This window comes from Phyllobates terribilis, unplaced genomic scaffold, assembly GCF_046119375.1.
Source record: "Phyllobates terribilis strain yellow unplaced genomic scaffold, ASM4611937v1 Scaffold_7__3_contigs__length_470593459, whole genome shotgun sequence".
NCBI lineage: Eukaryota > Metazoa > Chordata > Amphibia > Anura > Dendrobatidae > Phyllobates > Phyllobates terribilis.
This window is the reverse complement of record NW_027362767.1, coordinates 243,786,438-243,809,214: the sequence shown is the minus strand read 5'-3', so window position 1 is coordinate 243,809,214 and position 22,777 is coordinate 243,786,438. Positions and strand designations below refer to the sequence as shown.

The 22,777-nt window shown below is 46.3% G+C and overlaps 1 protein-coding gene across 1 annotated transcript in view; it reads left to right on the top strand.

Annotated features, from left to right (window-relative positions):
• ITIH6 (inter-alpha-trypsin inhibitor heavy chain family member 6) overlaps nucleotides 1–22,777 on the top strand; it is a 136,613-nt gene that overhangs the window by 31,530 nt on the left and 82,306 nt on the right. The window contains exons 4-13 of the mRNA XM_073640049.1: nucleotides 10,709–10,819; nucleotides 11,651–11,898; nucleotides 11,980–12,149; nucleotides 12,236–12,352; nucleotides 12,920–13,091; nucleotides 16,354–18,126; nucleotides 19,647–19,721; nucleotides 20,563–20,607; nucleotides 20,700–20,813; nucleotides 21,424–21,804. Coding sequence (XP_073496150.1) covers nucleotides 10,709–10,819; nucleotides 11,651–11,898; nucleotides 11,980–12,149; nucleotides 12,236–12,352; nucleotides 12,920–13,091; nucleotides 16,354–18,126; nucleotides 19,647–19,721; nucleotides 20,563–20,607; nucleotides 20,700–20,813; nucleotides 21,424–21,804 — 3,206 coding nt within the window. The remainder of the gene's footprint in view (nucleotides 1–10,708; nucleotides 10,820–11,650; nucleotides 11,899–11,979; nucleotides 12,150–12,235; nucleotides 12,353–12,919; nucleotides 13,092–16,353; nucleotides 18,127–19,646; nucleotides 19,722–20,562; nucleotides 20,608–20,699; nucleotides 20,814–21,423; nucleotides 21,805–22,777) is intronic.

The following is a 22,777-nucleotide window of genomic DNA, read 5'->3' as shown; positions in this document are numbered from 1 at the left end:
AGTGAAGACGAGCCTTTCTATGTGCTTAAAATAGGCCATGAATGCTTTGCTAACATGTATGTCATTATAAATACTTGTATCTTGCATAAAACAAGGGTGCGGCACTTTTTCTTAGAATTCTGCACTGTTCTGTTCCTCTCTTATTCCTCCTGGAAATATGGGAATCAATTTAAAACTGGTCATTTAAAGGTTCATCTCACAAAAATATATACCTCCTATTGACATGACTGTACAATTCTTGCAGATCCGACCAATGGGACCTGTAGGGTTTGGTACTCACTCAGCCGCGTTAGAGGTTGACACAAGATACTGTTTCTTTAAAACATCCAAGGCAGGTTTATTATGCCAGCATAAACCGCACTTTTACAAGTAAACAAAAGACAGCCTAGTTCGGCAAAGTGTAACAAAACAGAAAATAAACAGTCCATACAATATGGCGGGTTCACCCGCATGCGGTCAGTGTCCTTTAGCACAGACACGCTGGAGGTCTCCACACCTCCAGCCACAGACACTGAATGAGACCCTTGGTCTCCATATTATACACACGCCCTGGGGTGGGGATATGTGAGCAGCCAATCCCACCCATCTCTTATGACTGCTTGATAAAAACGGCCCTGATACCCACTATTAACCCTCTCAGCACTATGTGTACTGGCGCATGCTTTCCCGGTTTTACATCACTGAAGCTACCAACCTCAGCGACACATATCTCCCCTCAAGGAAATGTCCGGCGGCCATCTTACATACCCCACCCCTCTGCCCAAATCCGGGGGGCTTGGCATCGTCCACTAACATACAGTGGACCCTTGACAATGCTTTAGCATTGCCATGCAGTTTCCCAGGCCTATGCTCTACCTGGAAGGTGAAGTCCTGAAGAGCTAGAAACCACCTGGTCACTGGAGCATTGTTCCCCTTCTTCTCGCACATCCACCTTAGTGGGGCATGGTCTGACACCAGCCTGAACTTCCTGCCTAAGAGGTAGTATCTTAGAGTGTCTAGCGCCCACTTGATGGCCAAACATTCCTTCTCCACTATGGAGTAATTTCTCTCACAAGACGTCAGCTTCCGGCTTAAATACAATATGGGGTGCTCTTCGCCATTCATCTCTTATGAAAGGACCGCACCCAGCCCGACATCTGACGCGTCCGTCGACCACAAACTCCTTCGATAAGTCCGGTGCCACCAACACCATCTGTTTACACAGGGCTTACTTGAGTTCCTGGAAGGCCGTCTTGGTTTCTGGAGACCACATAGCCATAGCCGATTTTGTCCCCATAAGGAGGTCTGTCAAAGGGGCGGCTGTCATGGCGAAATTAGGGATGAACTAGCGGTAGTAGTAGCCCACGATGCCCAGGAACGCTCTGACCTGCTTTTCTGTGAGAGGTTGTGGCCAACCCCGGATCGTGTCTATTTTATTTATTTGGGGCTTTATCACGCCTCTACCTATGACATAGCCCAAATATCTGGCCTCCTCCATGCATATGGCACATTTCTTTGGGTTGATGGAAAACCCCGCCTTCCGTAGAGCATCGAATATCACCTGGACTTTGCACAGATGGCTACCCCAATTCTGGCTGTAGATCACAATATCATTCAGGTAGGCTGCTGCATACTTCTTGTGGGGAGCTAGAATCCGGTCCATGGCTCTCTGGAAGGTAGCTGCAGCTCCTTGCAACACAAACGGCATTCTAGCGTATTGGAAACACCTATCTGGCGTTGAAAAGGCCGTCTTCTCTTTGACCTCTTGGGACATAGGGATCTGCCAATACCCTTTTGTGAGGTCAAGGGTGGTAATGTACTTGGCCGGCCCTAATCTCTCAATTAGTTCATCTACCCTGTGCATTGGGTATGAATCAAACTTAGAGACCTCATTCAGTTTCCTATAGTCATTGCAGAACCGCCATTCTCCTTCTGGTTTCGGCACTAAGACTATGGGCCCGGAGCAGCCACTCTTGAACTCCTCGATGACCCCCAGATTCAGCATGCGCTTCACCTCCTTTGAGGTTACCTCTCGGCAGGCTTCAGGAATCCTATATGGCTTTAGGTTCACTCGGACATGAGGCTCCGTAAGCACCTCATGTTCTACGATCTGAGTACACCCTGGTAGATCTGACAACAGGTCCTTGTTCCATTGCAGCAACTCTTGGCATTGTTGTTTCTGGGCACGTGACAGTTATTCTGCCACCTTGACGTCTCCCATGTCGGCTTCCGACTTCGCCACCAAACACGGAGCTTCCACGGGCTCCCTATCTCGCCATGGCTTTATCAGGTTGACGTGGTATACCTGGTAGGGCATCCTTCTCCCAGGTTGGTGGACCCTATAGTTGACATCGCCAACTTTTTCAACCACTTCATAGGGACCTGCCACTTGGCCAGGAATTTGCTCTACACCGTAGGTACCAGCACCAGTCCCCGATCCCTAGGGTTGAAGTGTCTCACCCTCGCCAACCTGTTGTACACCCTCGACTGCGCCTCTTGTGCTTTGAGGAGGTGTTCTTTCACAATGGGCATCACCTCTGCAATCTTCTCTTGCATCTGGGCCACAAGTTCAATTACACTCCTGTAGGGTGTGGATTCCGCCTCCCAGATCTCCTTTGCTACGTCCAGGAGTCCATAGGGCTGTCGGCCATACAATGGCTCAAAATGGGAGAATCCATTAGAGGCCGGTGGGACTTCTCTGATGGAAAATAGAAGGTACGGAAGTAGGCAGTCCCAGTCCCAGCCGTCTTTCTCTACGACCTTCTTCAACATGGCCTTCAAGGTTTTATTAAACCTCTCCACCAAGCCATCTGTCTGTGGATGGTAGACTGAGGTCCTGAGTTGTGTGATCTGCAGGATCTTGCACAACTCCCTCATTACCTTTGACATAAATGGGGTCCCTTGGTCTGTTAGGATCTCTTTAGGCAACCCCGTCCTGGAAAAGATATGGACCAACTCCGGGGCTATACACTTGAAGGAGGAGTTTCGGAGTGGTATGGCCTCCGAATACCGTATAGCATAGTCCAGTACCACCAGGATGTACTGATTTCCTCTGGCGGACATGACCAGGGGTCCCACTAAATCCATGGCGATGCGATCGAACGGGACCTCAATGATAGGTAGAGACACTAAAGAGCTACGGAAGTGAGCCACCGGGGAGGTCAGATAATAGGTGGGACAGGACCTACAATAATTCACTATCTCTCGGTGACACCGGGCCAGTAGAACCTCTGAAGGATCCTTTCTTGGGTTTTTTCTACCCCCAGATGACCACCTAGGACATGTGCATGGGCCATATCTAACACCTTGTGTCTGTACGGCCCTGGAACTAGTAACTGCTCGAGAACCTCCTCTCTGAGCTTGGTGACCCGATATAACAGCTACCCATTTACGGCAAAGTGTGGATATCGGGTGTAAGCCCCCGGCTCTTGAGCAACACCATTAAGAACAATCGCATTATCAAACGCCCCTTTTAGGGTTAAGTCCCTGAGCTGGGCGGTTCCAAAGTTTCCTCCGGACACCTCCAGTTCAGGGATGTTGGTCTCCGGGGATGCTGCCTCATCCTCATCCCCAACCAGTACACAAAAAGGAAACCCGGCGGCGGCGGGCTGCGATGAGGTTTCTTCAGGAGCGACCTGGTTGTTGTCCGGACAACCTGGCTTCCTCCCTTTCTCCCACAAGTCCCAAAACAAGGCAAAGTCCCGCCCTATTATAACAGGGTGCAACAAGTCTTTGAATACGCCCACCTCATGGGACTCGGTGCCACAGTTTGTGTCGATGACCACTCGAGCCACAAGGTAGTCCTTAGGGTCCTCATGGATGCAACGGACGCCAACCATTTTCCCTGGAACCAGCCGATGAGGAATTGTGGCCCTTACTAGGGTACCAAACTCCCCAAGTCTAACAGAGCAGTCACTTGCACTCTATTCACTGACACGAGGCACGCCTGCGGTCCCTCACCTGGTTGAGGGACAGCACTGCAGGCAGAATATGCAAAGTAAGAACCGCACCATCCTGCGCTGCAGTCCATTGGCTCAGTTGTCATGGGGCAACGGGCGGCTATGTGACCTGGGGTGTGACATCTCCAACATACTATATTATAAGGCGGGACCTTTGGCAACTCAGACCCCTCCTGGGCTCTAGGACACCCCCAGATGTGTCTCCAACTCCCCTCTTTTGGTGTACCCCCCTTTTGGGAACCCCAGTATGAAGACGCCTTGTTTCCCCAAGGAACTCTCCACCACCTGGTACCTTTCCACCAACCCCACCAAGTCATCGGCATTATGGGGATTGCACTGACCTCGGAATGGAGTGTATGAACCTGTCCATGACAACTTTCTCAACCATTTGTGCTGGGGAGGAAGATTCAAGTTGCAACCAATTTTGGACCAGTTGTAGGAGGTCGAACATTTGGGACCGGGGAGGTTTGTCATTGCAATAGGCCCAGTGGTGCACCCGTTGTGCCGTGACAGTTAGAGTCACTCTCAAGCGCGCCAAAATATCAGTTTTCAATTTGGCATACTCCTTTGTGTCCTGCAAGGCCAGGTCATAATTGGCTTTCTGCGGCTCCACTGTTAAATATGGCGCCAGCACTTCCGCCCACTGCTCCAGAGGGAATTTTTCCCATTCCACCACCCTTTCAAATACAGCCAGGAATTCCTCAATGTCATCTTTTGCAATGCTCTCCTTACTGTCTTCCTCACTTGAGAGTCATCACTTGGAGTAGGGGGTGGGGCGGTTGTCCTGCCACGGATCACCTCGGCCAGGAGCTCCATCTGCTGCTTGTGCTATAGTTGCTGCATCTGCTGCTGCTGTTGTCACTGCTGCTTCTGCTGTTGATGCTGCTGCTGCTGTGCCTGCTGCTGCTGTTGCCACTGCTGCTTCTGCTGTTGATGCTGCTGGAGGTTAGCCTGCACCAGATGCTTAATCAGCTCCTCCATGCTGCTGGACATTCCTTGCTGGCTGGCGGCCTTCACCCAGGACATAAATGGTTTTCTGTAGCAGTCACACTGCGCCTTGGGATTCATGCCTGCATTCTCCACCAATTGTAGGGTTTGGTACTCACTCAGCCGCGTTAGAGGTTGACACAGGATACTGTTTCTTTAAAACGTCCAAGGCAGGTTTATTATGCCTGCATAAACCGCACTTTTACAAGTAAACAAAAGACAGCCTAGTTCGGCAAAGTGTAACAAAACAGAAAATAAACAGTCCATACAATATGGCGGGTTCACCCGCATGCGGTCAGTGTCCTTTAGCACAGACACGCTGGAGGTCTCCACACCTCCAGCCACAGACACTGAATGAGACCCTTGGTCTCCATATTATACACACGCCCTGGGGTGGGGATATGTGAGCAGCCAATCCCACCCGTCTCTTATGACTGCTTGATAAAAACGGCCCTGATACCCACTATTAACCCTCTCAGCACTATGTGTACTGGAGCATGCTTTCCCAGTTTTACATCACTGAAGCTGCTAACCTCAGCGATACATATCTCCCCTCAAGGACATGTCCGGCGGTCACCTTACAGACCCTAATGCTTAACAGTAAGGGGGGATCCAAAGTGCCTTGCTTGAATGGATCTGTAATGAGCATGTGCGACTAGTGATCCACTCACTGGCGATAGGATGGGTGGTTGCACATGCTCAGTACCGCTCCACTCAAACAGTTGACTTTAAAACCCTATTCTCGTGATTGTTGGAGGTCTCAGAAACCAGATCCCCTAGCAATCAGACATTTATCATCAATTCTGTGAATAAATGTTTTTTTTGTTTTTTATGGGATTAACCCTTAAACATTCCCTTTGTCGATAAAGTGTATCCCTACATGTAGACATTAAGTGACATAAAATAATAACAATTATCAGTTTAATCATAGATTTCCAGGAGAAATAACTGAGTGATAACACAATGCAGATTCCTAAAAAAAATTGCTCTGCTGTAAAATAAAAGTATTTAGTTAAACCGAGAGAAAAGCCGATAATTCAGGCAGAAACACAGTAAGGCCGGTTTCGCACATCTGATATTCACGGGCCGCAGTCCGGCCGCTTGTCTCTTGACCTGAAATCCATAACCTCATATATGCCATTGCCTATGAAGAGATTCGGCTCAATGAAAAATGTCTGACCGTGATCGCCACTTCTTTAGTTACAGTAGGAAGTGCAGCTCTGCAGCACAAACTGCTGCTCTAACAAGGTTACACTTATGAGCACAATTGATTTTTCTTTGTGTTCCCTGAGGATTTCACTCATGAGTAGCCATAGTAAGTAGTCCTATCGCTATATAAATCTAATATGGAGAAAGCTGCTGCCGTTTTCTACCCACTTTGCTGATGTTGGCCGCAAAATAATAATTCAGAAATAACCTGGAGCTTTGAAGTCAGGCCTGGAAAAGCACCAAGGATAAACAGAAAAGAGGAAAGAAATGGTGCAAGTCATCCCCGCACACAGCTCGCTGTCACAAGGGAAGGTTTTGTCACTGCGGCCAAGTTAATCTTGGCCGGCCCCTGCCCTGAAGTTTACGCTGGCCGGCCGTCTATGCGTGTCTCTCTAAGACTTCAGCTTGCCTGGAGACGCGGAGACAGAGGAGCCGCTTGTATTCAGCCGCCGGATCAAGAAGGAATCAACATGGCCTGCAATGTCAGGGACAGCGATGACCGACCCGAGGTGTTTGTGTCCCAATGTCCATCGCTAATGAATTCTAGCGACTCCAGAGATCAGCGAAGTTCAGGACACAGTGTACCGGATCGTAAATTACCACCGGGAACAAACATTGTTCCTTTTCAATCAAATGCGGCTTTCTCAACAACAAAAAATGCTGCCGTGCACGACCTAATTTTGCTTGAAAGATGGGTGTCCTGTTGTTTTAGGCCTCAAGAATCAGTGTACTTCAGCATGAAGGGTTAATCCCATCTTCAAAGATGGATAGTGCGTGTAAGAACAAGCACTTTTGCAGTTTACTGCTCATTAAAATTTGCAGCCGTTCTTGAGATATTAACACTTTTCTTTTGTTGACAGCTCATTGCCTTGGAGACCGACCACCACTGCTGTGTAATTTCTAAGCACTTCCAGGATTAGGAGGTTAACAGCACACTCCAGCTTCAGAGCAGCGCTTACAAGCTCAATAGAAAAGAACTTTAAAGCATAGCGTTTGTCTAGCAGCGGTGGTCGGTCTCCAAGGCAATGAGCTGTAAACAAAGGAAAAGTGTTAACCCTTTCACGCCATGGTCATTTTTCTTTTTTTTTTGGGGGGGGGGGTTTCCTCCCCTTCTTCCAAAAGCCATAACTTTTTTATTTTTACATCAATATGGCTATTTTTTTGGGGGGACAAGTTGTATTTTTGAACAACACCATTGATTTTACCATATACTGTACTGAAAAACAGGAAAAAAATTCCAAGTGCGGTGAAATTGCAAAAAAAAAGTGCAATTCCACAATTGTTTTTTTATTTTTTTTTATTTTCCATATTCACTATATTATAAAACTGACCTGACAATATGATTCCTCAGGTCAGTACGAGTACGCAGATACCAAACATAAAAAGAAAATTCTGAAATCGAATGAAAAAAAAGTCTTTGCTTATGTCGCCATTTTCTAAGACCCGTAGCGTCTCCATTTTTCAGGATCTGGGGTCGGGTGAGGGCTTATTTTTTGCGCCCTGAGCTGACGTATTTATTGGAGTAGATACAATATTTTGATCTCCCCTTATTACATTTTATTGCAATGTTGCGGTGGCCAAAAAAACGTAATTCTGCCATTTCAATTTTTTTTTTGTCGTTGTGCCGTTTATCGATCGGATTAATTTATTTTTATATTTTCAGAGATCGGACATTTCTGAACTCAGCGATACCAAATAAGTGTATTTTTTTTTTAAAAAATTGTTTTATTTTAAATGGGGCAAAAAGGGGTGATTTGAACTTTTGTGTTTTTTGTTTTTCATAGTTTTGAAAACCTTTTTTTTTCACTTTACTGAATGTAATAGTCCCCTTAGGAGACTTGAAGCTGCGATTGTCCGATCACCTGTCACGCACTGTGTAGGAAAGACTAGGTGAAACACAAAGGGAAGAGGGGAAGGAAGCCCAGACACTTGGGAAAGGGGGAGTGGAAAGCAGTCTGAAATAGCTCCGAGCGTTCATAAGGAAACATGTGAATATCACCGGAACCTTCCTGCTGCAAAGTGAAACTACTTAAACACCTAGGTGGGGGTGTCAATTAGCAGGAGGGAGGTAGCCGCTGGATCCTAGAGTGAAACAGCTAAGAAGGTGTCTGTAATGACAAATGAAGAGATCTTCTGCAACCAACTAGAGGGCGACTGTCTGTCACATCTGACACACCCATGACATCACCTGTGCTCTTCATAGCAGGGCCTCATCACTACTATGTACAGCTGAAATGCCGATCTCCTATGAACGCCGGCCATGAGCCTGTGTTCACAGGAATATCGTAATGACAGGCACGGGGGGAGTGGGGGTCTTCAGAAGACCCTCGGATGTCATAACAACCCATTGGCGCCCCACGATCACGTGACAGGGTTGCCGATGTGCGGCTGGAATGACGCGCTTCCAACCAGAGCGTATTAAATCCTACTGTCAGAGATTGACAGCGGAATTTAACTGGTTAACATCCGCGGCTGAAGCTCTGATCCACCCATGGCTGTTAAAAGCACATCACAGCTGATTAAATCAGCTTGTCATGTGCAGAGAAATATGCGGGCTCATCTTCGGAGCCCACATCAAAGTCAGGGACATGACATATGATGTAAATATATGTCATATGTCGTGAAGGGGTTAATATCTCAAGAACAGGTGAAAATTTTAATATGCCGTAAATTGCAGGATCGCTTGTATTTACAAGAGCTATTCGACAATACCCATACTGTCATCAGATTTCACAATATAATCCTCATACATTATTAAATAGGTCTTTTACACCTGATGAGGCTGGTGTGCTTACGATAAAAAAAATCCATATCAGAATCGCTGTATAATCATTTATTAAAGTTTTCCTGTCTAATACTACAGTGAGCATTTTATGAGTACTGCTCACAAAATACTCATTTTAATTTGAGGATTATACTTGTGTAAGGGGTGGGGGGGTTTGGCCAATTTCTATTTCCGCTTCCCTAAACACCTTACATAGGGGTCCCTGGGTGTCTGCGTGCTGTTGCAATTCTGTTACCGACACCTTCAGGAAACATTCCGGCACAATTTGTGCGGCACCGGACCCCTTTACCTTCACGATGAAGAAAACAGACGGTTTTGCAAAAATAAAGTCTTGTTTGCCGAGGTTGGAACATATATACATGGGGTAGCAGGAGCAATGCTTGACTTTCTCTTCTGCACAATATAGAGGCACATTTGTAGTGGTTATGGACGGCGCTCACATTACTTGTGAAGATCGTTACATATGCATAACTGATTACTCTGGGGACCTCCATCTTCCCGGTACAGGGCCACACGGGTCAGTGTGTTACGCTGTGCCCACTGCACCCTAACTCCTAAAAAAACAGGAACTAAAACACTAGTGCCCATTACTCCTCCCCACTCTGGGCCGGCCCTACATTTAACCCTGTCACACCTGACTAACAAGAAACATGCAGCCGACATGAGGGTAAAACACAGAATAAAATTCAATTTACACACAATAAAACAACAGGGGTCTTCAGAGGGGGTGCTACATAATCTTCTCCACCTATACACAGCCAGTCTGATATGAATATTCAAGGAAAGTACACCAACCTCATTAGGTCTAAGAGATCTATTAAATAGACTAATTCTTGACTGATCCACTTTATAAGGATTGTTTCCTATTTGTCAACTTTGAGTGATGGCCTTCTGGGGGTCACCTGATTTTTCTTCTTTATAGCCATACCCCTATTTCCACTCCAGGCCTCTCTATGCCCCATTTCCTGCTCCTGAAAATGCGATTGATTGCAGGGCTCTGTCTCATGACGCAGCATCCCAACTTTGTGTAGAAAAAACCTTCTGACTGCACAGGAGAGTTTTTAAGAGGCTCGTGCAGCCCCCGGAAAATGTGCCATTTTCTATGGTAGTAGAACATAGAGAACAAAATATTGTGAATTAAAGGGGTTGTTCCAATTGGACCACCTCTTCGTGAAAGTGAGATGGTGACCATATAAATAGCAGATGGGAAATTTTGTAGCTGCTCTCCACTTTGTCTATGAGGGGGTCTTAATGAGGCCATTTTGTAACATTGACAGCCTCCAAATAAAGCCTAGTGAAGCAGATAAAAGACAGACTGGCACAGCACCTTTCTAGCTATGAAGTCACTTCACACATGCCATTATTGGAGGTCACATGATCTGGTGGTCTTTGCCAGTCTTTGTTTTCATTGCTGCAGTGATGACACTCCATACGTGTAAGTGACCGCTGCAGCCAATTATTGGCCTTAGCGGTGGTGCTTGCATATATGTAACAAGACCGTGAGGCCAGTGATTGGCTGCAGCAGTCGCACGGATGTATGTGAAATCATCACTCCAGCAAAGGAAGCAAAGACTGGTGGGGACCACAAGGGCAAAGAATTCTCCAAAGTGAGAAAGATTCTCTGCTGCCTTTTTAGCCACTGACCATTTTGGCAAATAGTGGAGGATCCTGATTGGGTTGAGGGGGACCCTCCTCAAATTGTCTTAATATTTCAGCATCGGTTTTGTAAACCAGACAATCCCTTTAAGTGTCTAGTATGAAAATAACTCATAGACTTCTGTACTTACAGCACAGTTAATGGTAAGACTCATATAGCTGAGGTCAAGGAAAAACACCAGGCCAAGAAGATGTATGATGAAGCCAGACGTCAGGGAAAGACTACAGCTCATGTTGGGACCAGGTAAGAACATAAGGAGAGAAGCAACTACGTACATCACGGGCACCATGTACATAACAGGCTTATCTTTCCTTATGTCTACAAACATGATTGATAGTGGAAATGTTCTATTGCTCCAATTTTTAGTAAAATGCACAAGTAATATCATCGAGCCTACATTTTTACAAATCCTTAAAGAAGCACTCCAGCCAAAAGACTAAAAGTCTCCTGCAGTCTTCATCAATGCCCACCTGTAACCCTTTCAATTTAAGGCATCCTCCAGTGATAAATTGATCTGTCCTATCTGAACAACTCCTTTCCACATGCCCAATTAGGACATCATAGATGGGGGTTCTACTCTGGTGGACACAACACCAACACGTATTACATGGAAACTAGGGTGGTTCGGTCGTCCAATCCTGTTATCCACGGCTGCTGTTTTTCAAACCTGCGCTCCTCATCCTTGGCACCTCTGACGCTTTCTGGGCCCTTTGGCGAAATCGTGTCGATAGGCACATCTTGATGTTGTATGAGGCCTAGTGACATGATGACATCTTGTCATAGAGCCTAATAAGCTCCAGAGGCACCAAGGATGCCGGACTGAGTAAGAGAATATTGACTTGTAGTGTTGCAGTTCATCAATGAATTTCTGTCTGGTCCATCTTGGCAATTGGGTAAAGGCTTCTGACAATAGACATGTCCAGATCTCTAGAGTCACATATATTAATATATATTAAGTCACACCTCTACAATTTCCATACCAGACTGAAGAGAAGGAAACATGGTCACTAGAGTATGGGGGTAAGAATGGGTCTTCCTTTACTCTGCTATGTATCTTCCCTTTCATTCCCACAGAGATCGAGAGACAGAGAAGTTCCGCGTTTCTATGAATGTTGAGGCTGGTGGAGAAATTACCTTCACGTTGACCTACGAAGAGCTACTGAGAAGACAACTGGGCAAATATGAGCACTCTGTTAGTGTGAAACCTGGTCAGATAGTCCAGAACCTCACCGTTCAGGTGACCATCTCTGAAAGGACAGGGATAGACTACGTTCGGGTACTACCTCTGCGGTCCAGTCGTCTGCTTACAAACGCTGTACGAGGTGGGTACCAATAACCAAATGGAGACCTAAAATGACCCCAGAACAATTGATTTAGGTTGAAAATATCTATGGTTCCTACAGGTGAAACCACCACACCTCCATCTACTGAGATAGAAAAAAGTCCACACTGTGCACGAATCACATTCCAGCCCACCCCCGAGGAACAGGCCGCCCAATCCAACTCCGGGATTGCTGCCGATTTTGTCATTCAGTACGATGTGACCTTGAAAGACCTTGCGGGTGATGTCCAGGTAAGTAATATGATAAATCGACTCCTAGACTTCTAGTCCATGACATAAAGTGAAGGCGTTGTCCAAATTTCATGTTTGTCATCCAGATCTACAATGGATATTTTGTTCACTACTTCGCTCCTCGGGGACTTCCAGCAATCCAGAAGAATGTTATCTTTGTTATAGATGTCAGCGGGTCAATGTTTGGCACCAAGATGAAACAGGTGAATTTGTGGGTGTAAACTTGAATTTTTTTTATTGAATTTGTAAGAATTGTTTCTGTCACCAAGCTGCATCCATCTGATACTAGTGATATGAATATGATATCAGAGATCAGGGATGATCGCCCTTGGAGTTGTAATTTGGAATGTGCTGTCTCTGTGTGGCAGTGATCAGACTCTGACATTATCTTTTGTAGTGAAGCATCTAATGAGCGTGTGCAAGGGTTATTATGAAGGGAGGAGGAACTGTGACATCGCCCGTTGTGATTGGTCGAGCTGTGTATGGAGGTGTAACCCCTGCCTCTGCTGATAATGAGCTTGATGAAAAGGCTTCCCGAAAAGACAGCAGGAACTAATCTAATTTCTAGTGGAAATTGCAAAATTACAAATTTAGTTGTTTTTGTTTTAGAATGAAAAAGAAAAAACATTTCCCCAAATTTTTTTAAAAATGTAACTCAAAAAAACTGATTTAAACAATTGGTCATTTTCTGATGAAGGTGTATACAACCTCTCTGTTGAACACCATGTATACCGCCATACCTTTCCTATTTTTTATTTTTGCTCTCTCAGACTAAAAGTGCGATGCATGTGATCTTAAGTGACCTCCACCGAGATGACTCCTTCAATATCATCACCTTCTCAGATGTGGTAAAAGTTTGGAAACCCAACACGTCCATCCAGGCGACACACCAGAATATCAAGAGCGCCAAGGAGTACGTGAATAAGATTGAAGCCGACGGATGTAAGTAAGATGACGTCACCAATCTGCTGAGACGTTCAGGTTAAGTCTTAAGAAAATGTCATAAGTAAAAAAAAAAATGTCTGGAAAATGAATACCGGAGGATATCGGAGTATTTATTCTGGAAGGGAGGAAAGCAAACTCCATGTGTTCCTGGAAATCTCAGTTTACATGTTTGTAGAGAAAGGGCCAAGTAGCTTCACTGGTAAACTCACCTTTATGGAGGAACTCTCCAGTGTAGGTGGAAGAAGTTGTAAAAGTTTACTTCTACCCGATAGTCCTACGCCAGCTGCAGGGAGTTGTCACACAGTAATGTACTTAAAAACCAGACACAGGCTCCTGGCCTAAGTCCCAGAAAACCAAGCCGAAAAAGTGTCCATTCTCTTTTCCTTTGCAATATTTCCAAAATGAGGTGGACCTCCAGCGATCAGCTGTATCTACCAGGAACCAAGTGATCAATTGCGCTGCAGCACCACCACAGGGTAAATGAAGTATTACATGGTAGTCATATAATCCACGGGTTTGCTGGGTCCTCCAGAGACTTTCTTTAAAGTCACTTCCTATAAAGTGATGGAGTCCCAAGTTAGGTGCTTCCTTCTATTAAAGGGATATTCCCTTTTCACACTTTCATGCACAAGCATATACTGTTCTCAAGACATGGGGGATCGGCATCTATCTTGAGATGGGACCCAGTCACCGGCTGCATTATTTTCTCTCTCCATATAATTGTATGTGAGCATGCTTGGCAAGCTTCAGAACTTTCCTTGAAACTAATAAGAAGAGTCGTGGAGCTGACGCGCCCAGGGGGAATATATGGGGGAAACTCGGTACCCGGGCCTTTACCTCCTGTGGGATGTCACGGCAGTCGGCTCCCGGGCCCGAACTCCGGGGTCACTCTTTAACAGGGGTTTTGTTAACAGTTTTTGTCTCGTGACACCACCTGTGGTTCCCGGTAATGGGTACCGGCGCTGCTGCAGACCTCCGGGGGTGATTGGATGGCAGCTGGGATGTTTCTGCTCCCCACAGGCGAAGCGGGCCCCCGGGGCAGTGTGGTTGCAGATGGTGATGCTGGGCGTTGTAGTGCAGGTGCGGGAGCATGGTGGAAATAACTGACAGAGACAGTGGAGTGCAGTCATCCGAGTTTACTCACAGTTCTTTTTAGGTTCCTCGGGTACACTGTCCAGGTGTCAGACTCCCGCGTCGCACTGGGTTTGCCAGGCAGGGGTTCAGCACTCCTTCAGGTATATTAGAAGCACTTAACGGGACCCCCTTTCTTTATGTTCCTTTCTTGGCCGACTTCCCGCGCTGGATCTTCTCCCTCCTGCCCTGCGCTCCCCACACACAGTCCCGATCGGGTACTCTGAGATCCCTCTGGGCAACCTGGAGTTCCCGGACCTACTTGGTGCCCTTCACGGCGGCTAGGGTGAGGTTGTGGCAACTGCACCATGGAAGTGCAGAAGCCTCCGGTTTTCCAGCCGAGACTTGGAGTAACACGGCTGGTCCAGGGACCGGTTCCCTTCCTGCGGCCTGATCCCTCTGACTCTTGGCAAATTCGGGCGTACGGGTGCCATCCTGCACTCACCGTACCCCCTGGGATCCCCTCTGTTACCGGAGCCTTCCTCCCTGACTCCCCTCTCACTCCTGGGCCTCTCTTACTAGGCCCCACTATGGAGCAGAGCTCCTGAAGAGACTCTGCTCCCTTCCTCTCTCACTGCATAACTAACTGAACTCTCCTACTCTAAGATGGCTCCCTATATATATCTATTCTCTAAGTGCTCCTCTGTTCTACGTCCTCCACCCACACCCACTACTGGTTCCCCCTCTCTTTGGTTCCCCCCACTCCAGCCAGGGACAGGGCAGCAGAAGAAGTGCATAATGCCCTTCCAGCCGGCCTGGAGTAGTGTAGTGTTGAGTGCAGGTGTTGGGGTCCTGGGGCAGTACTCCATCCCTACCTGAGAGAAGGAGATGTCACACCTGTGGGTGAGGTGCAGTACCTCTGTGGCGACTGAACCCTCAGGTGCGCCACACATACATGGCCACCTCTCCATTTCTGGACAGTATGTGATGGGGCCCCTCCCTTTTTTGTGGTAGTAGGGTCTGGGGATGAATGGGGAGAGCTTTGCATGCATGGCCACCTCCATATTCCTGTACTACAGGTGACGGGACATTATTTTTGAGCTAGATTTGGGTCCTAGTGAAGAATGAGGAGAGCTGTGGATATATGGCCATCTCTACATTTCTGGACAGCGTGTGACTGGGCTTCGTTCTTGAGATAGATGTAGGACCCAGCAGAGAGTGGAATAAGCACACATACAGGGCCACCTCTAAACTCTCGTGGGTGTGTGACTATGCCTCAAATATCGGTCCCGGAAAAGAATAGGGAAAGCCACACATATATGTCCACCTGTCCATTCCCAGATGGCATCTGAAGAGGCTTCATCTTTGAGATGGATGTGGGTCCCAGCAGAGTATGTTGAAAGCTGCTCCTAAATAGCCACCTCTCTAATCCCGGACAAAGTATTACGTGGCCTCATTCTTGAAATAGATTGGGTCCCAGCAGAGAATGGGCAGACCCACGCATACATGTCCACCTCTAAATTCCCACTGGCTTGTGACTATGCCTCAATCTTGAGATAGATGTGGGTCCTGGCAGAGAATAAGGAAAGCCGCATATATATGTCCACCTCTCTATTCCCAGACGGTGTATGATGGGGCCTCGTTCTTGAGATAGATGTGGATCCCAGCAGAGAATGGAGAGAGCCATGCATACATGGCCACCAATAAATTCCTGGACAGAGTGTGATGGGGCCTCTTGTTCTCGAGATGAATATGGGGCCCTGTTGTATCATAAATTCATGGCATATCTTGTGCAAATGCCAAATATGTGAAAAACGGGACAATCCCTTTAATCTGGAAACCCTAATACAGTATTAGAAAATGGGGTCATCAATCAGACAAGCATTGTAAAGGCAAACTCCGGTTAAAATTGAGTCACTATGTTCTGCCTAATGAGATGTTGGGGGGCGCAGACTAGGACCTGTTTTTGAGTCAGGAACTGCCTCTTCTGCTCCTGCATTAAGTATAGCAGTCTCTTTAACAGTCCCTTTAAATATATGGACTGGGCAGCATACTTGTTATCAGTGATAGCATTACATAGCTCTTGCAAGGACTTTCCTGGATAGAAAAGTGGCAAATAAGATTATGATAAATTTGCAGAGATAAAATGATGGAAGGACTGACCAAAACTAATATTGTGTCTTCTCAGGGACTGATATTAATGCTGCAATCATGGCAGCTGCTTCTATCTTCAACCAGACATCGCCTAAACTGGAGAGAGGTGGAAGAAAGCAGAAGATACCTCTTATCATCTTCCTGACGGATGGAGAGGCCACCTCTGGAGTTACTGCATCCACTCGAATACTTCAAAATGCTCAAAAGGCTCTCAGGGGAACCACCTCACTGTTTTGCCTGGCATTTGGAGAGGATGCGGACTACAGCCTCATGCGTAGACTGTCCCTGGAGAACCGCGGTATAGCGCGACGCATTTACGAGTATTCTGATGCCACCCTGCAGCTCAAGGGCTTTTACGATGAGATTGCGAGTCCTCTCCTCTTCGATATCGAGTTAGCTTACCTTGGAGAAACAGCTCAAAATGTAACACAGACCCTTTTCCCCAACTATTTTGACGGCTCGGAGTTGGTCGTCACTGGGAAGTTAAAATCTGGCTCCAAGAACCTTCAGGTTAGGATGACCGCCCATGACCAGAAAGAGAAGATCAGCTTGGAAAATGACATCACTTTGGAGGACAATGCCACACAATCCAGTTTTGGATGTTCGGGCAATGTGGATGAAATTCAGTGGTTTGTCCAAAGGCTTTGGGCCTATTTCACCATTCAGGACTTACTGCAGGCAAGGTTCAAGGCCAACGATACTATCGCTCGGAAGATTCTCACTGAAAAAGCCACCAACTTGTCCCTTAAGTATAACTTTGTGACACCGCTCACTTCCTTGATCGTCGTAAAGCCTGATGACCCAGATGAGCCAAAAACAACTCCAGCGACCACTACTTCTACTAGTTTAATGCCTAGTACTGCAACTCAGCCGAATGCAATGCCCTCCCAGACTTTTGCATCTCCTCTGAGTATTCCTCCAGTAAAAGCCAAGACCACTACTGTGGCCAGGACCACAAAGCAGGCCAATAAAACATCCAGAACATCAACACCGGCCAAACTTAGCACAACCAGGCCAACCACATCAAGGCCATCAACAATTTCTCAAGTTACAGAAACCAGAGGTCAAGCAATTGTATCTACAGGAACAACCACAGCTGGTGTCTTAGGAAAGATAACAACTATGGCCTCTGCCTCTGGATCACTTCCAACTACTCAATCGATTTTCCACCACAACACCCTTCTGTCCCCTAACACCACCCCAAAGCTTCTGTCCCCTAACACTACCCCAAAGCCTCTGTCCCCTAACACCACCCCAAAGCCTCTGTCCCCTAACACTACACCAAAGCCTCTGTCCCCTACCACCACACCAAAACCTCTCTCCCCTAACACCACACCAAAACTTCTGTCCCCAACCACAACACCAAAGCTTCAGTCCCCCAACACTACACCAAAGCTTCTATCCCCCAACACCACACCACGTCCAGACGGTTCTACTCCAACTGTGATGTCTGTTTCCAAGATCGAGAAAAATTCTTCCACCGTTTTGAATTCTGCATCTCCAAACATTTCAATGGTTCCCAGCAGTGGCCCCAACATCTCAACCACAGAAGCGGCACCAGAGCCAGTAACTGGTAATCTTTCTGCCTCTTCGGTCAGTCCAGTTACGCTGGATCAATGGGATGAGGATGTGGAGGAGGAGTCGTTCGGCACAATGTTTCCTACGTCTGTTCCTGTGAACCCCACTTCCCTGAGGCTGCTGCTTCTTCCTGATGACACCGAACTTCTGCCCGGGACCTTCTCATATTCATCTTTTGTGGAATCCCTAAATCCTCCTCCGGTTTACAGCTTTTTTGATGCAATTACAGGTACTTTGTGTACAAGAAGAATAAATGAATTTGTACAGATGTTCTTATATAAAAGGAGGGTTCCAGCAGGGGCAGATGTACCATATGTGTGACCAGAGCAGGCACCTAGCTGGTCAGGGGGTTCACTGCCACCTTCATAGTTGCTTCCGACTGACTATTAGATTGCATGGAAGCGACTGAGTTCATGAATTTGATGCCTGATACATAAGGAGATGCTTGATGAAATACTGGAGAGCAAAGGGCCCATATTCTGTTGTTACATAGGGGCCCACTTTGTCTTTGTGTCTGCCTCAGGTTTTCAGGCCAAATATTATAAGGTATTATGAGAAAGGGACTGGCCCATCGGAGGATCCGCCACTGAGTCCAGGGGTACATGACAATGCAATCTATTGGGAACATGCACATGTTCTGTATAGATGGGGGATTATTCGTCAGAGTCATTTCCTCTGGTGGACCCAAGAAATTCTCTCCCGACACCATCTTTATAGAATTCATTAGAACAAAATCACACTTTAGGCTCTAGTCATTGGATAACTTGCTAATTGCTGGGGGCCCAAACATTGGGACACTTAACGATCCCAAGAATGGGGTCCCAGAACCCAATAAGAGACATCTTGAATTGAGCGGAGGTGCACATACCTGACCTCTGCACCATTCATTGTCAATGGGACAATGCGACTAGAGGCTGTTATTTTTGCAAAAGGAGGATCTACTAAATATTAATGTCACTTTTCTGGTGAGGTGCCCATACTTATGCACATGTCAAATTTTGTTTGAATGCAGATTGCACATTTTCTGTTAGTACAATAAACCTCATTTCAAGGCAGAAACATTACTGTGTCCAACAGTTATTACATATATCAAACTGAAATAGCTGTTGCAAAAACACCATTTTTTATAAAACATTAAGCTTAAGATTAATAGGGGTGCCCAAACTTTTTCATATAACTGTAAGTAATGGTCCTGCCGAGGCCCCTCTGCTGTGCCGTCCATACCACGTCCAGTGGTTCCAAAAGTGTCAGTAAGCATGGCGCCCACCAGAGGATCCTCCTAAGCCTTGTCAAACACTAAACATCATTGGCACACGCTGGCATATTGTTGGCGCACGCTGCGCACATCTGCTAAAATAACAAACAACTGTCAAAGTACGGAGGTAGCGAATATTAAATGTCCTCCATCATCGCTTATTTGCAAGGCACGGAATGGTTCTGTGTGTTTGCAGATCGCACCTGTTGCCAACTCAACACATTTTGTATGTAGTGCAAACTCTCCGCTCCGCCAACGCGTTCTGCGGCCACTTCTGCAAATCAGCAGCCAGGTGTGAAAAGAAGTAGCCGAACCAGTAAACATGCTACCTCATTCTAAAATCTGACAGTCTGAGACTATAAAAGACGTGCGTGCTGTTTAATTATTTTTTTTTTACAAACAGTGCCCCCCTCTTGTTCTTAGACTGTTTCTGGTATTGCAGAATAGTTTTTTTTTTTGTAGCTTGCAAAAAATATAATGTCTTCACATTGCAGATCCTAATTATGAAGAAGCAGATGGGTACTATGACGGGGCAGACCTAATAGTGGAACAGGACATGGACTATGTCGGTGAGTGTCGTGAAGGTCTATCAGTCCTATGAAGATGAAGGCGATTGTAGCAGTTTAGTATTGAGACATAGGAACCATTAAGCTAGGGCCAAGACCACCTGAACAGCTATGGAGGTCCTCGATAAACATGTTGGGGCTGCCTTTTGGAACATTTGAAATAGAGAGTATTGCTTTCATAATGCTAAATGTATACCAGTATAGTTCCAAAATAACACTAGGAGGACTATATATTCTACATAGTAGGTGGGGGCCCTGGTACAGATTTGAAATTAAGGCCCACAAGCTTCAAGGGGTTATTCCCATTTTCAGATATTTATATTGTCGCATAGAGCTTGTAAATACAAGCACTTTTGCAATTTACTGTTTATTAAAATTTGCAGCCGTTCTTGAGATATCAACACTCTTGTGTTAAGCAGCGGTGGTCGGTCTCCAAGGCAACAAGTTGTAAACAAAAGAAAATTGTTAATATCTCAAGAACGGCTGTAAATTTTAATAAGCAGTAAATTGCAAAAGTGCTTGTTCTTACAATCGCAATATGAAAATAACAATTTATGAAGATGGGGAGTAACCCTTAAATTTAAACCTCTGGTGCCTAGTATGATGCCTACATAATAAAACTATGAAACAGCACCATAACAAGCCCCCTGGTGCAAATTTACACCATGGTTATAGTAGGGTAATGGAAGCCCCCTTGCATTGGGGCAAGTCTTCTTTTTGGCACAAGGGTCAGGACGAACAGCGCCACTCTTGTGCATGGTCCACGTCTGGTATTGCAGCTAAGCTCACTTTCTATCTGCACTGAGATTCATTATGTTATAAATGTTAATTTTTATATTTTCAGGCGTTTCCCGCGGAGTGCCCGGGCTTCAGACCTTCATGTCTTCTGGTGACTAATTCTAAACAAAAAAAATGGAGAGAAATAATAATAATATATATTCGTGAACTTTGCCATCTTACTATGACTTTCTGTTGTGGCAGTTGATGGTGATCCTCACTTTGTGGTGAACTTGCTTCCAATCCGAGAGAAGTTGTGCTTCACTCTCGATGGACGACCCGGGGATATTCTGAAGCTCCTCTCTGATCCGGTCACAGGTATCGTTCTCGCGCCTTTACCTACTTTTGATGAAATCCTCCATTTCCTCTGTGGCTGGATCAGGTTCCCTCATAAGCCTCAAAGTTTAATGAAACCAAACTGTGCACCTGAGACCTCGAAAAAGGTGAAGAACCGAAAAAGATCAGAACTTGTATCCAACTACTCGCACCCTCTCCTACTATATAATAAATGAAGGGGTCACTTAGTTTTCCCATGCTCGGGGGTTCCCCTTTAAACAGTCTCAGTCCTATAGAAAACTTCACTTTCTTCACACATCGGTGGTACAAAAACCCTTGCTGGTAATTCTCATAGAAGGCACAGACACTTAGTGGTTGCAGTACACACTGGGTGGCGCTGCTATACTTGTTGGTTGGAGGTCCAGGACCTAGACCCCCACCGATCCCCAATTAAAAATAAATGAAAATGCTAGGTACCCTCTAGGGAGGAGAATAATGTTTACCTGCCCTAACCAACTACCAGGGCAAGTTCTGGGCTGACTTTGAGCCAGCAAGGAATTCTGGGAGATTTCAGCTCTGAAGCCTGCAGAATTGTAAATGCAGCTTCCAATTATAATCCAAATATCCTCCTGCAATTGTGTCTTTTTTTTAGGTATCACAGTAAATGGGCATTTGATGAAGGCTCCTCTGAGAATCGGCCATGAAAACCGACTACGGACCTACCTAGATGTCATCACCATCACCATCAAGCAGCCACGGATCAACTACGTAGTCAATATCTCTCTGGACAGTTTGATGCTCAAGGGAGAAAAAGTGATGGTTCTCCCTGTAACCCGACCGACTCTGATCAGAAAGCCCAAATTGACCATCAAAATCTCTCCGTCCTCCAACATCAGCGTGTGGATCGGTCGTAAGGTGGAGCTGCTGATCCTGTTCCACCGCTACCAGCATCCGACCTACCTGCAGATGAACCACCTGGGCTTTTACATTGTGAGAGGAGATGGGTTGTCCTCCACCTCCGGAGGTCTGCTAGGTAAGAGCACACAAGATGATGTATATTTGGAAGTCACATTAGAAATATAATTTTCCTGGCATTTTAACTTCACCTGCAGAGTAAATCTGGGCATGGGTGAGAAGGTTTGTCCCATATGTGCCCCATGTTTCCTTCTAGGAACGCAAACCAATGGACGTAGACAGGGCTAGACCTCACTGACACTGCGTCCATCCTTACATTATGTCACACAGCTCTATGGGACAATGCTGAATCAGTGCGGACACCATGTCACAAGAGTCTGGTAGGGTACCCTGTAATAAACAATACCTGCTACACATACCTGGCTAATATCTGCAGGAACTGTCCACAAGTCTCATGTGCTGTAACTTGCCATCCACTCCTTTTATGTGGGTGCTTCTTCTTTATTGGCATTTTTCCAGCACTACAGGTGCTGGAAATTCCCTTTCTTTCCTTCCCAGCTTGCCCTGAGCTGAAAGTTTACTTTATCCCATTTGATAGGTCAGAGAGCAGGAGCAGAGGAAAAAGACCCACCCCCACTTCCTTTAGAGAGAAATAGACCCACCCTCACTTCCATTAGAGAGAAAAAGACCCACCCTCACTCCTTATTAAGAGAAAAAGACCCACCCCCACTTCCATTAGAGAGAAAAAGACCCACCCCCACTTCCATTAGAGAGAAATAGACCCACCCTCACACCTTGTAAAGAGAAAATGACCCGTCCTGATTTCTTGTAAAGAGAAAAAGACCCGCCCTCACTTCTTATAAAGAGAAAAAGACCCGCCCTCACTTCTTATAAAGAGAAAAAGACCCGCCCTCACTTCTTATCAAGGGAAAAAGACCCGCCCTCACCTCTTATTCTTACGCTCGCGCCCGGACTGACTGGCATGAGCGTGATTAGTGATCCCACTGTACCATGAACCGAGGAGTGCCTGGAGGGGCGTAACTAAGTATCAACCCGATCCGACCAAGGTCGCACGGCGGCTAGTCAACTCC